We start from the raw sequence: 12,927 nt of genomic DNA, 5'->3' as shown, positions 1-12,927 counted from the left end.
TAGACTGCAGGTCATAACTTCTTACCATAAGTTCAGTTCACCTGATACTCGGACAGGTGTCCTGCCAAACTAGGTATCCCCGACAGAATTTGTTTCCCCTGCGTCCGGAGCACACGCTGGACTGTCCAAATCACGGACAAACAGTATCCCACATTGTTGATTTTTAGTTTACAAACACTTCTCATAATGACTAACTACTCCTGACATTTTTGAGAAGTTAGCTCTTTATACAACGAAGTTATAGTGGGATACAAATAATATCAGGCTGATCCTGCCACAATTTGTTCCCCCTGTGTAAATCACGGACAAACAGTATCTCACATTGCTGATTTTTCATTCACAAACACTTCTTATTATGACGCATTACTCCTGAAACTTTAGAGGATTTAGCTCTTTTTAGAGTAAAGTTACAGGAGAATAAAAATAGTTATCAGCCAAAATGTTAATGTTTTATTAAAATAATCCCATCTGATACCCCGTGAGATGAGAAAAGATAAGATAACTCTTTATTGTCATTTCACAGTCATACATAGTACAGTAGTACAATGAAATTGGAAAACTGTCCTACGTCGGCTTTTCCAATAAATAAATAAATATATATATATATATATATATATATATATATATATATATATATATATATATATATATATAACATAATTTTCTGTTGTAACCCTCAAACTGAATGGTAATGTAACGATACTAATTTTTCACTTTTTCACAAAATGAAAACATCAGTACTTCCTGCGTGCTCCCAGCACAGGGGAAACTACCTACTTTGGCACAACAGATCCAAGTATAAAAACAATGCTGTTCACGGTTGAGGTAGTGTCCAAACTGACGGACAGAGATTCAGTCACAGGTAGATGTTCCCACAGCTCTTTAAATGAATTCTGGCTGAAGGGTAGATTCTGATTAAAAACCAAAATGCCATCCTGCCTCAGTTAAAAAGGTTCCTAAAACTGTACTGCCTGATCAGTCACTGTACACTGTTAGGTTGTGGAAGATAATCCCTCGTCCTCCTCATACTGCAGACTGTTTAGGAAACTTGGCTCAGAGCTGCAGAAGTTCTTGACTGTCGTACATTTGTGGTTAGTCTGATGAAACTCATTTTCAGTGTACTGACTGAAAGTGAACAGCGGGTCCTCACTCCACGTCTGTGGTAAAGGGTTAGGGTGTTGAAAAAAGATCAGGGAACCAGCAATCGCCGGTTCCTTGAGATGCACTCTCCACCGTGGGACAGGATGGTGGTACCCCTGCCCCAGTTCAAAAAAATTGCCCATCTTGGGTTTACGCGCATCTACTGAGCTCTTCGCGACGTTTCGGCGTTCCTTCGCCTTCTTCAGGCCGAGCTCAGTGTGTCTGTGTTGTGTGCCTTGTGCCAGAACTAAACTGAAAATATTAGAGCAATATTTCAATGAAATATCCTGAAACGCGTACCTTCACTCAGAAATCGGGGCTGGGGAAACAAAAGCAGAGTCTGAAAGTTTGAGGACAAACAGTCAAATCTTTTTCTCTCTCTCTTTTTTTTTTTTTAAACATGTCATAAAGACGAGACCCACAAACTCAGTATGTCTACTCATTAGCTACCTTGCATTATAAATATATAAAGTTTTAAAAAGTGCTTATTAAAAGAAACTATAGTGATGTGATAACTTCCAGCAGTGTCATTCTCATTTTTGTTCTTGACCAGCATTAATACGAAATGTCAGGGAGAGCAAAACGGTCGTCCTTCACAGTCCTCCTCCAACACTGACAAGGATTGTCCACAAAAAAACCCCAAAAAAACCCCCCAAAGAACTGGTCTCCCATTAACATTCATTCAACGTGTACACAAAGATAGACGTTTTTGGAAAAGCATAGTTAATACAAAAGGAGACTTCTCAAACTAAAGAGGAGAGTATTGGCGACTGGTAACACACTGCTGCTGCGACCGACTGGAACACAAGACGACAGGTAAAAATTAAAATAACTAGCAATAATTAGGGGTTAGGTTGGTGTCTAGGTGGGGGTTTTGGTGGGTGCCGGACGCTGTGGCGAAGAGGCCACGCCGATGGCTTCTTCGGTTCTGGAGATATGGCGAATCGGACCAAAAAGGATGGGACAAAACGGTCCCAATCGGAGAAAGGAAGGTGCAGAGGGCCTGGGTCCACCACCACTGTACTCAGCAGGCCCTGCCGGGTCGTTAGACACGCAGCATGGCAGGGATTGGTGACATAACATGTAGCAGTTTCCCTTCACAGAAGCGTCTGCAGCAGGTGGGTGGAGGAGGAGGCAGCAGAACCAGGCCTTTGGAGCACTGTGTCATCTCCTGGTCCTGATGCTTTGAATCTCCCTCTCTGTCTGTCTGTCTGTCACACACACACACACACACACACACACACACACACACACACACACACACACACACAGAAGCTGGTCAAGTGCTGTGCAACTGGGATTGCACCTGTCGTCCACAGGAGGGCGCCTAGCTGGGAAGTCCAGTACATTCCATATTAAAGTTGTTGCAAGTGCATTTTTTGTGTAAAAGAGACACACACACACACACACACACACACACACACACACACTCACACTGTAAGGTCTGAAGTGCAAAATTTGAATTACATTCCTTTGTATCTCTCCCTCTCTCTCACTCTGTCTCTCTCTCTCTCTCTCTCTCTCTCTGTCAACACACACACACACACACACACACACACACACACACACGCTGGTCAGCTGCTTTGCAACTCAATGCGGTACAAATCGACTTGTGTGCCTCTTTTTCTCTTTGGGTTTTCTGTGTGTTTTTTAAAATTTTTAAATCCACAGCAAGTGTCTCTCTCTCTCTCTCTCTGTCTGTCTCTCTGTCACACACACACACACACACACACACACACACACTGTAAGGTCTGAAGTGCAAAATTTGAATTACATTCCTTTGTATCTCTCCCTCTCTCTCTCCCTCTCTCTCTCTCTCTCTGTCTCTCTCTCTCTCTCTCTCTGTCAACACACACACACACACACACACACACACACACACACACACACACACACACACGCTCAATGGAGTATAAAATAAAGACCGGGGCAGTTCTCTCACTGGAGTCTCTTAGAGTGGAGGCTGCCCTTGCTAGCAAGAAGTTCTGTGTGTTTCTCTTCTCTGAGTCTTTACTGAAGAAGTGTTTTATAACATTTTCCTTAACAACTGACATGTGTTTTTTGTGTAAAAGAGAGAGAGACACACACACACACACACACACACACACACACACACACACACACACTCACACTCAGCGGCTCAGAGATGAGGGAAAAACAACAGAAATCAGGATAGATTTTAATGTCAGGAGATGCCCTGTGATGCTGGGGCCATTGTGTAAGATTGGAATGTGTACCAGTGGCTGGTGGGTGGTCCTTGAAGGTCCCGGGAGGAGGCGGCGAGGAGGCAGCGGGTGGCTGGGCTTGAGCTGTGGATCAGGGACGTCATTAATTCTGCCTGGTGCTGCGTGTGCCCTGTGCAGCTTGGATGTCTGCCGCTGACGCTCTGTGGTTCCTGTTCCTGTCATAAAAGGCCCTGTACAAGGGGATAAGAAATGCATCATTGGTTACCACAAATAAAACAGTGTCTTTCTGCCTGTGTCATTCTGTTTGGTTTCTTTGAGCGTTTGTTTCTTAAATACACAGCAAGTGTCACTCTCTCTCTCTCTCTCTGTCACACACACACACACACACACACACACACACCAAAGCACACACACACACACCAAAGCACGCACACACACACACACACACACACACACACACACACACACACACACACACAGACACTGTGAGGTCTGCAGTTCAAAATTTGAATCTCAGAGCTTGGTGTTTTTGTCTCCCTCCAGTGGACAAATGCAGGTATGATTAGGGTTGGTTAGGGATGAGGAAAGAGAAAGGGGACCCAGCAGCCGCTGGACCCCCTTGGAGGCACGCTCACGACGAATGAAGTGGGCAGACGTCCCCCGTTCAAAAAATTGCCCATATAGGGTGATAATTGGCCAATGCGCATCGTTGGGCCTTCGCGACGTTTCGGCGTATTTGTGCCTTTTTCAAGCTGGCCCAACGTGTCTTCTGTTTCTGTTTCTTGCCTGTCTCGGCTTTTATATACTCTCTGTCTCCACCCACTTTGGGCTTTCTGTTTTCTTTCTTTTCTTTATATTTCTGTTTCTCTGTTTGTTCTTTAACTTTCTTATATTTCTCAACTTGTACGTTTTCTTTTCTTATTTCTCAACTTGTACGTTTTCTTTTTCTTATTCTTTCTTTAACTTTTTCATTCTGTTTATATTTTTAATTTTTAAATGGCACCCCCTGCTTTATTGACATCCCGTCCTGTATTTTTCCTCTCTGGCACCCCCTTCTCATTTGTCCTTTCCAGTTCTACGGCTTTTACGTGTTTCTTCCATTTCTCAACTTGTACGTTTTTCTTTTTCTTATTTCACAACTTGTACGTTTTCTGTTTCTTATGACTGGATAAGGGGTGAATGATAGGACGGGGCACTAGTTTTGGTTTCACAAAGCCATTGGTCACCCCCAGATTGTGAGCAGCAACAGTCTCCCCGTTGACCACTCGAAACAAAGTGAATTCGGAAGACAGAGTGTGCATGACCATCGGGAGGTCTCGCTCTCGAACCAGGATGAAGTCCGTCTGATACGTCGACAGCATGAAAACAGAAATGTTGTGGTCGGCCAGTGGTGCGATGACTGATTTAGCGATTTTGGTGACTCCTATGGGTTGTGAAGTGGATGTGTTGCTACCTCCTGACACCACGTTAAGGGCCACCCACGTGGCGTCGGCAACGCTGATGTGCTCCGACTGGGGCAGCTCTTTAAATCCTTCCTCGTCGACGATGATGGTATAGTCCTCTGGAGTCTCTGTCAAACTGAAAAACTTGCATCTTGTTTTGGAGGCCAGGAAGGCGAGTTTTATTAATCCGTGAGTGCAAATCTGGATCCCTTCTTTCTCTATACTCGCCACTTTCAAGCTGTGCTCTAAAATATGAAGCTCCATCTTTTACGTCTTCTCATTTGAGGAAGGACTAAAATGGGTTAGGGTGGGGAAGATAATCCCTTCTCCGAAAGGAAAAGGAGCGTGCACGGTCCATCCCTCCCTGCGGCCCTCCGTACCCGTCCCAGAAGACTTGGCGGTCACGTTGGCGGCGGCGGCCATAGCATACCACCGTCCAGCCGTCGTCCATGGCGTCCAGAATTTTTTTCTTCTTTTCTTTTTTCCAAAAAAAATTAAATGTGCTTCAAAAAATATTTATTTAATTTTAATGTGAACAAAAAACGCTTTCCAAAATGTGGAAAGGAAAAAGTCACGTAAAAACAGTAAACAACAAAAGAAGGTGTGCCAAAAAAAACTGTTTATTTAAAAATAAACACAAAAAACACAACGTTTCGACCGTACACGGTCTTCTTCAGGTGTGGCACACAGAAAACTGTAAGCTAGGTTAGCTGGCAACAGTTGGACTGGCAGAGATGTGCTCTCATCGAGTGCCGAGTGGAAAATGAGCTCCTGTGTGAGCTCCGCCTTTTATATTCTCCCCTCGGCTTTCATACAAAAACATCTGCACGTATCAAGAGCGTATTACAAACATATTTTCTCACAAATGAGTCATTAACAGTGATTTCCCTGCGCCCTGAAAGAACAGAAGTTGTGAATTCACAGAAGTGGAACTCTTAAATGAAATGTTGCCTGGGACAACTGCAGATCAGATACAAGGATCCTCAGATAAAGTGCGTTCCATCGAGAGCGTGTGGTATGGACGGCACTCGCAGTAATTAGCACCAGTCACCAAGCTGTGGTGACTGGTGGAAGTTGCATATCTCCACATCAAAAACATTGTTCAGTTGAACAGAGTCTTCTGGGCAGTAGGAGAGTCAAAAGCAACAATATAGGAATAAAGGACTTTTTTCAAACACTGGTAACACTACTGACATTTAAGGAAGAAATTTACATGCTGTGATTCTGAAAAGCAACAGTGTTCCCAACAATTTCGTAACAGCGATGCAAACTGAGTGGACTGGTAAAAGGATGTTTCCTTTTGAGTAGTCCTGTAAAAATACAGTCTTGGAGTGCAATGAGAAAAAGCCACGGTGCCACAGCAGGCCAGTGCTCGGCCCAGTAACAAAGTCATAGTGGCTGTAAATGGAGAGTCTCTGGAAAGGGCAGCTTATTCAGAAATGCAGCATATCACTGTGCCATCGGGCCTCAACATCTCTGGTCTGAGGAGCACGAGCAGGAAGACTCATAAGCGATGAAGCAGGTTGAAGGCAGCTGACATAACAAACGACCAACATTTCAGTCCACCTCCACACTCGTGCCTTTACTTCTCCATCCAACCTCCTCTGGAGTTCAGACCTTCTGCCTGTTTTCAAGTTTGGTCCTTAACAGGTGGACCACAGTTCCACGGTTCCCACTGGTGGACTTCAGCCGACCGGCAGCATGCGAGCATTGCCGTTGAACTCCTCCTCCGCCTCACAGTCCCATCTTTATGAACGCACCAGCCTTCCAGTACCCAGGGACCGTCAGGGATGAACATGCAGGTGACTTTCTTCTGCTTCATGCCACCTGCTGGAGACAGCAGGTCTGGGGTGTTGACATCCAGTGGCTCCTCCACCTCGAAACATTTCTTGCACTCTAGCACGGGCTGCTGCGGCCTCTCCATCAGGGCTTTGACACAGTACTGGACGTAGCCGAACTTCCCCTTGTATGACGACACCAGTTGCCCTTGCTGAGGGAGCTCGAATCCAAACGTGTACTCGTACTTGTTGCCAGGTCTCAACACCACAGAGCCGTCAGAGTCTGTGGGCTGGTCTTGCAGCCGCAGGACCGTTTCATGTCTGAGGTACTCGGCCTCCTGTCGGCACCGCTGCTTGCCTTTAGCGTACTCCACCTTGGCGCAGCCCAGACCCAGAAGCTTCAGCGCGGACACCCGCATCATTAGGGTTAGGGCGTTGGTTACGGCCCCGTCCCCCCTGGGGGGGACCGAGGAATGCGCGGTCCTTCCCTCCTGGGTTAGGATTATGGTGATAGCAGGCCACCAGGGGCCTGAGTGCACTGTCCATCAATGGGGGCCGGGAGGTGGAGACCCTGCCCAGCAGGTCCAAAAATTACCCATGTCTTGGGTTAGATCTTTCTTATCTCCGTCAGGACAAGTTCTGTGAGGTTTTCACACTCGCCTATTGAATCAGTCAGATGGGTCAGTCTGTTCTGGTCCACCTTCAGGATGGACAGCTGTTTCAGAGACCCTATGCTGTCCGGGACGACCTCCAGCAGGTTCTGTGTGAGCAGCAGGTCTGTGAGAGCCAGGAGGCCATTCAGCTCTGACGGGAGCTCCTCCAGACGATTCTCCGACACATCCAGACACACCAACCTACGAAGGTTTCCCAGCTCTGGTGGTAATGAGGACAACTGGTTACGGTCCAGCCACAGCTCCCTTAGGTTGGGGAGAGCGCCGAGGGTATCCGGCAAAACTTCCAGTTCATTGCTGCCCAGGTCCAGCTGTTCCAGTTTCACCAGGAAAGAGAGCGACGTGGGCAGAGACTTCAACAGGTTCTCCCTGAGCTCCAACGTCACCAGGTTGGCCAAATTTCCAATGTCATTGGGCAACATCTGTAATGACACATCATTGAGGGCCAGGTGAGCGAGCGCTCGGAGTTCAGTGAAACCATCCGGCAATCTGGAGAGGGGGTTTCCACTGAAGTCTGCAATCTCCAAGGCCCTGCAAAACTTAATGCTCTCTGGGATCTCAGAAATATCGTTCCTGGAGATGTCCAATTCCACCAGTTGCATGAAGTTAGCCACCTCAGGCGGGAGTCTCTGGATCTCATTGTCGCTCAGGCCAAGTTTCCGGAGGTTCAGTAGTCTGAAGAAAGGCTTTGGTAGCTCTTTGAGTTGATTGGCATCAAGGAGAAGCTCCTCCAAACTGCGGCTGTATCGAAATATTTCATCAGGAACCGTCTGCAAGTTGCAATGCCGCTTGTCCACCGACTCGACGTGGCGGTTGCAGCGCCACAGGGGGATACACTTCAGCATGTCCGGCCGCCGGAGGGGAGGGGGGTCTGGTTAGGGGGTTAGGATTATGGTGATAGCAGGCCACCCTTTCAGGGGCCTGAGTGCACTGTCCATCAATGGGGGCCGGGAGGTGGAGACCCTGCCCAGCGGGTCCAAAAATTACCCATGTCTTGGGTTCGATCTGCAATGAGCCATCGCGACGTTTCGGCATCGTAGTGCCTTCCTCAGGCTGGCTCAGGTCAGTACTGGTTGCAGGTAAGTGTTTTTCTCTCCCTTTTATACAGGTTTTACAGGTAAGTATTTCTTTTAATTTTCACCGCCATTTATTTAAGTTTTTACATTCCTTTTACTTAGGTTTTTGCAGGTAAGCACTTTTTTCTTCCTTTTATACAGGTTTTTTCCTTTAGGGTTGCAGGTAAGCATTTCTTTAATTCCTTTTATTTAGGGTTTGCAGGTAAGCACTTTTTTCTAACTTTTTTCTCTCCTTTTTCTTCAGGTATTGCAGGTAAGCATTTCTTTTAATTTTTCTTCCTTTTACTTAGGCTTTTTTTACTCCTTTTTTTTATGGATTTTGCATCTCCCAAAAACTTTTTTTTAATGATTTTCTCATATTCAAACATACTACAACAAGTCAAGTGTGAGAGGAAAAGCACATTTCCACCATTTTTGATTAGCCTTAAAGGGCAAGAACTACTGAATGGTTGCCTTTCTTCTTCTTCTTTTTTCCTTTTTTAATTTCACTTTTTACACTAGTGGTACAGCAAAATATATTTTTTTCAGCTGTTACTTTGACAACAGTTAAATGTGCAATAGAGAGCCTTCACAGTCCACATTTGTCTGGCCTCAGATGGGATGTGTTTTGTGTGTTAATGAGATCTGTGTGCAAAAGTCATGTATTCATTCATTCCTTTTTCCACCCAACAACTTTTCACTTCTTGTCCTGACACAAAGAACAGTAAATATAAGGCCTGAGTCTGAATTAGTGGTTTCTTAACTTTACAGTCCTGACTGTGTAGTGGAGCCACACTAGTTCTAGCTCTGCACTTCTTGTAACCCCCCCCTGGTTAGGGTTAGGGTTTTAGGGCCAGGCAGGGGCATCTCCCACCCCCACGAGGCACGGGCTGGTTAGGATTATGGTGATAGCAGGCCACCCTTTCAGGGGCCTGAGTGCACTGTCCATCAATGGGGGCCGGGAGGTGGAGACCCTGCCCAGCGGGTCCAAAAATTACCCATGTCTTGGGTTAGATCTTTCTTATCTCCGTCAGGACAAGTTCTGTGAGGTTTTCACACTCGCCTATTGAATCAGTCAGATGGGTCAGTCTGTTCTGGTCCACCTTCAGGATGGACAGCTGTTTCAGAGACCCTATGCTGTCCGGGACGACCTCCAGCAGGTTCTGTGTGAGCAGCAGGTCTGTGAGAGCCAGGAGGCCATTCAGCTCTGACGGGAGCTCCTCCAGACGATTCTCCGACACATCCAGACACACCAACCTACGAAGGTTTCCCAGCTCTGGTGGTAATGAGGACAATTGGTTACGGTCCAGCCACAGCTCCCTTAGGTTGGGGAGAGCGCCGAGGGTATCCGGCAAAACTTCCAGTTCATTGCTGCCCAGGTCCAGCTGTTCCAGTTTCACCAGGAAAGAGAGCGACATGGGCAGAGACTTCAACAGGTTCTCCCTGAGCTCCAACGTCACCAGGTTGGCCAAATTTCCAATGTCATTGGGCAACATCTGTAATGACACATCATTGAGGGCCAGGTGAGCGAGCGCTCGGAGTTCAGTGAAACCATCCGGCAATCTGGAGAGGGGGTTTCCACTGAAGTCTGCAATCTCCAAGGCCCTGCAAAACTTAATGCTCTCTGGGATCTCAGAAATATCGTTCCTGGAGATGTCCAATTCCACCAGTTGCATGAAGTTAGCCACCTCAGGCGGGAGTCTCTGGATCTCATTGTCGCTCAGGCCAAGTTTCCGGAGGTTCAGTAGTCTGAAGAAAGGCTTTGGTAGCTCTTTGAGTTGATTGGCATCAAGGAGAAGCTCCTCCAAACTGCGGCTGTATCGAAATATTTCATCAGGAACCGTCTGCAAGTTGCAATGCCGCTTGTCCACCGACTCGACGTGGCGGTTGCAGCGCCACAGGGGGATACACTTCAGCATGTCCGGCCGCCGGAGGGGAGGGGGGTCTGGTTAGGGGGTTAGGGTTTAGGTGATAACAGGCCACCAAGGGCCTGACTGCACTGTCCATCAATGGGGGCCGGGAGGTGGAGACCCTGCCCGGCGGTTCCAAAAATTACCCATGTCTTGGGTTTGAGAGCTAATGGGCTATCGCGAGACGTTTCGGCATAGAAGTGCCTTCTTCAGTCGAGCCCAGGTGAATAAGTGTTTTCCTTTTTGTTTCTTTCCTTTATACAGGCTTTATTTTAACAGGTAAGTTTTTTCTTTCCTTTATACAGGCTTTATTTTAACAGGTAAGTTTTTTTCTAGGGTTGTGCCCTCCCACCCCGATCGACTGGCAAACGTGGCCTGCCATCAGAGGGCTGCCGCCGGGCCCGGCACCTTCGCCGGCGCCTTCGGGCGGTCAGCTCCTCCGGCCCGCAGGCTCGCCTCTAGCGCTGGCCGGGGGTTACAGCGCGAAGGTCGAAGGGGGTGGTGGTTCTCGGACCCCGCCCTGTCCTCCCCACGCTTCCCCCCCCCCGCCAGACGCGATCGCTCGGTAGCGAGACCGAGACGCCCGGTCCGTCCCGGTGGTCATACCACGGCGGGCCTCGTCGCAGAGTGGGTAGGCAAACCCAGAGTTTGCCCACCCCGCGAGGGCGACGGGGCCCCGTCCGGCAAACACGGTTTCTCGAACCCTCGCCCCGGTCCACACGTGCATCCGGAAAGCCTCGCCCTGGTCGACAGGGCTCAGTAGCCCCGAGCGAGCGAGCGAGCGCGTGCGTGCGCGCCGCTGCCGCCGCCTGAGGGGCTACCTGGTTGATCCTGCCAGTAGCATATGCTTGTCTCAAAGATTAAGCCATGCAGGTCTAAGTACACGCGGCCGGTACAGTGAAACTGTGAATGGCTCATTAAATCAGTTATGGTTCCTTTGATCGCTCATCCGTTACTTGGATAACTGTGGCAATTCTAGAGCTAATACATGCAAACGAGCGCTGACCCTCCGAGAAGAAAGTCACCTGCATGTTCATCCCTGACGGTCAGGTGTCATTGAATGCAAAAATTGACCGGCGTGGATTCTGTGAAGGCGAAGAGATCTGCATCAATGCGAAGTTTGAGAACACCTGCTCCCGCATTGTTGTGCCCAAGGCTGCCATCATAGCCAAACACACCTACCAGGCAAACGGCCGCACCAAGATCCTACGCCAGAAGCATTTATTAGGATTGTCTCTTTATCTTTTTATGGCACCCCCTGTCTTTTTTGACATCCCGTCCTTTGTTCACTGTACTTTTGTTTATGGCACCCCCTTCCTTTAAATCCTTTCCGTGTGTATTTACATTATTTTCTTTGTTTTATCTTACGTGACTTCTTGTCTTTTTCTGTTTCTGTTTATCTTTCTTTCTTGTACGTGACTTCTTGTCTTTTTCTTTTTCTGACTACTTGTCTTTCTCTCTTGTACGTGACTTCTTGTCTTTTGCTTTTTCTGCTTATCTTTCTTTCTTGTACGTGACTTCTTGTCTTTTTCTTTTTCTACTTGTTTTTCTTTCTTACGTGACTTCTTGTCTTCGTTTTTTGTGTTAGGGACCCCCCTGTGGTTAGGGTTAGGGTAAGATAGAGGGCAGGGGCACCCCCAACCCCACGAGGCACTGGCTGGTTAGGTGTTAAGAAAAGAATCAGGCCACCAGCAAGCTGGTAGCCTGAGGTGCACGGGCCATCGATGGGGCCGGGTGGTGGTGTCCCTGCCCTGGTTCAAAAAATTGCCCATATCTAGGGTTTTAGTGCACATTTAGCATTCACTGGGCCGTTCGCGACGTTTCGGCATGTTTTTGCCTTCTTCAGGCCGACCCAGTGTGTCTTGTCTTTGTCTCTCTGTTTTCTGTTTGCCTCTCTTGGCCTTTTATACTCTTGTTAGCTCCTCCCACTTGGGCTTTTTTAAGTTGACTGCTTGTCCTTTTCTTTTTCTGACTTCTTGTCTTTTTCTTTTTCTGCTTTTCTTTCTATTTTACGTGACTTCTTGTCTTTCATATCTTTAGTTTTCTTACTATTTTTCTCTTTGTTTTCCCCTTGTTTTTTCTTGTCTTTCTGTGTTTACTCCATATTCAGACAAGGCGAGCAGGAGAAAGAAAACCAGCTTTCTAGAAATTTTAGTGCAAATTGCTGGAGTCAGATACATTTATTAGGATTGTCTCTTTATCTTTTTATGGCACCCCCTGTCTTTTTTGACATCCCGTCCTTTGTTCACTGTACTTTTGTTTATGGCACCCCCTTCCTTTAAATCCTTTCCGTGTGTATTTACATTATTTTCTTTGTTTTATCTTACGTGACTTCTTGTCTTTTTCTGTTTCTGCAGCAGGTTGGTACAGGAGCAGGCACCAGAAGCAGGCCTGTGGAGCACTATGTCATCTGCTCGGCCTTGCTTCAGGATGCACTGTACAATTCGATAGCAAGACCTCATGGGTTACCACAAAAAAAACAGTGTCTTTCTGCCTCTGTCGTTCTCTTTGGTTTGTTTGAGCGCTTGTTTTTTAAATACACAGCAAGTGTCTCTCTCTCTCTCTCTCTCTGTCTGTCTCTCTGTCACACACACACACACACACACACACACACACACACACACACAGAAGCAGAGCAGCTGCTGTGCCACTGGGATTGAACAAGAGGTGCTCCCTCTGCTGGCTCAATGCGGTACAAAGTGTCTGAAGGAGTTATACCGGCGAAAATAACATCTTTCAATTGCA

The 12,927-nt window shown here is 47.2% G+C and overlaps 2 protein-coding genes and 2 pseudogenes across 2 annotated transcripts; all 4 read right to left on the bottom strand.

Moving 5' to 3' along the window:
• Positions 1-3,779: 3,779 nt before the first annotated feature.
• On the bottom strand, positions 3,780-5,309 carry LOC146679391 (cytosolic arginine sensor for mTORC1 subunit 2 pseudogene; annotated as a pseudogene).
• Positions 5,310-5,949: 640 nt separating this feature from the next.
• On the bottom strand, positions 5,950-8,062 carry LOC146679389 (uncharacterized). Its single transcript, XM_085450483.1, has one exon. It carries the CDS (start codon positions 8,060-8,062, stop codon positions 7,154-7,156), a length of 909 nt encoding a protein of 302 aa, XP_085306609.1. The 3' UTR covers positions 5,950-7,153.
• Positions 6,399-6,965, bottom strand: LOC146679390 (thioredoxin-interacting protein pseudogene; annotated as a pseudogene).
• A 1,220-nt stretch (positions 8,063-9,282) lies between the features above and the next one.
• Positions 9,283-12,718, bottom strand: LOC146679388 (uncharacterized). The gene has a single exon (XM_085450485.1). It carries the CDS (start codon positions 10,189-10,191, stop codon positions 9,283-9,285), a length of 909 nt encoding a protein of 302 aa, XP_085306611.1. The 5' UTR covers positions 10,192-12,718.
• Positions 12,719-12,927: the final 209 nt, after the last annotated feature.

Source organism: Copadichromis virginalis, unplaced genomic scaffold, assembly GCF_057382275.1.
Source record: "Copadichromis virginalis isolate Kocher_CV1m ecotype Utaka unplaced genomic scaffold, C_Virginalis_male_GT1.1 unmapped_scaffold_3, whole genome shotgun sequence".
Classification (NCBI taxonomy): Eukaryota; Metazoa; Chordata; class Actinopteri; order Cichliformes; family Cichlidae; genus Copadichromis; species Copadichromis virginalis.
Note: the sequence above shows the minus strand (reverse complement) of the source record. Positions and strands in the feature narration are given on the sequence as shown.

Bases quoted from the DNA above. Each gene is read 5' to 3' on its own strand.
- LOC146679389 (XM_085450483.1), bottom strand. From the start codon at position 8,062: ATGCTGAAGTGTATCCCCCTGTGGCGCTGCAACCGCCACGTCGAGTCG.
- LOC146679388 (XM_085450485.1), bottom strand. From the start codon at position 10,191: ATGCTGAAGTGTATCCCCCTGTGGCGCTGCAACCGCCACGTCGAGTCG.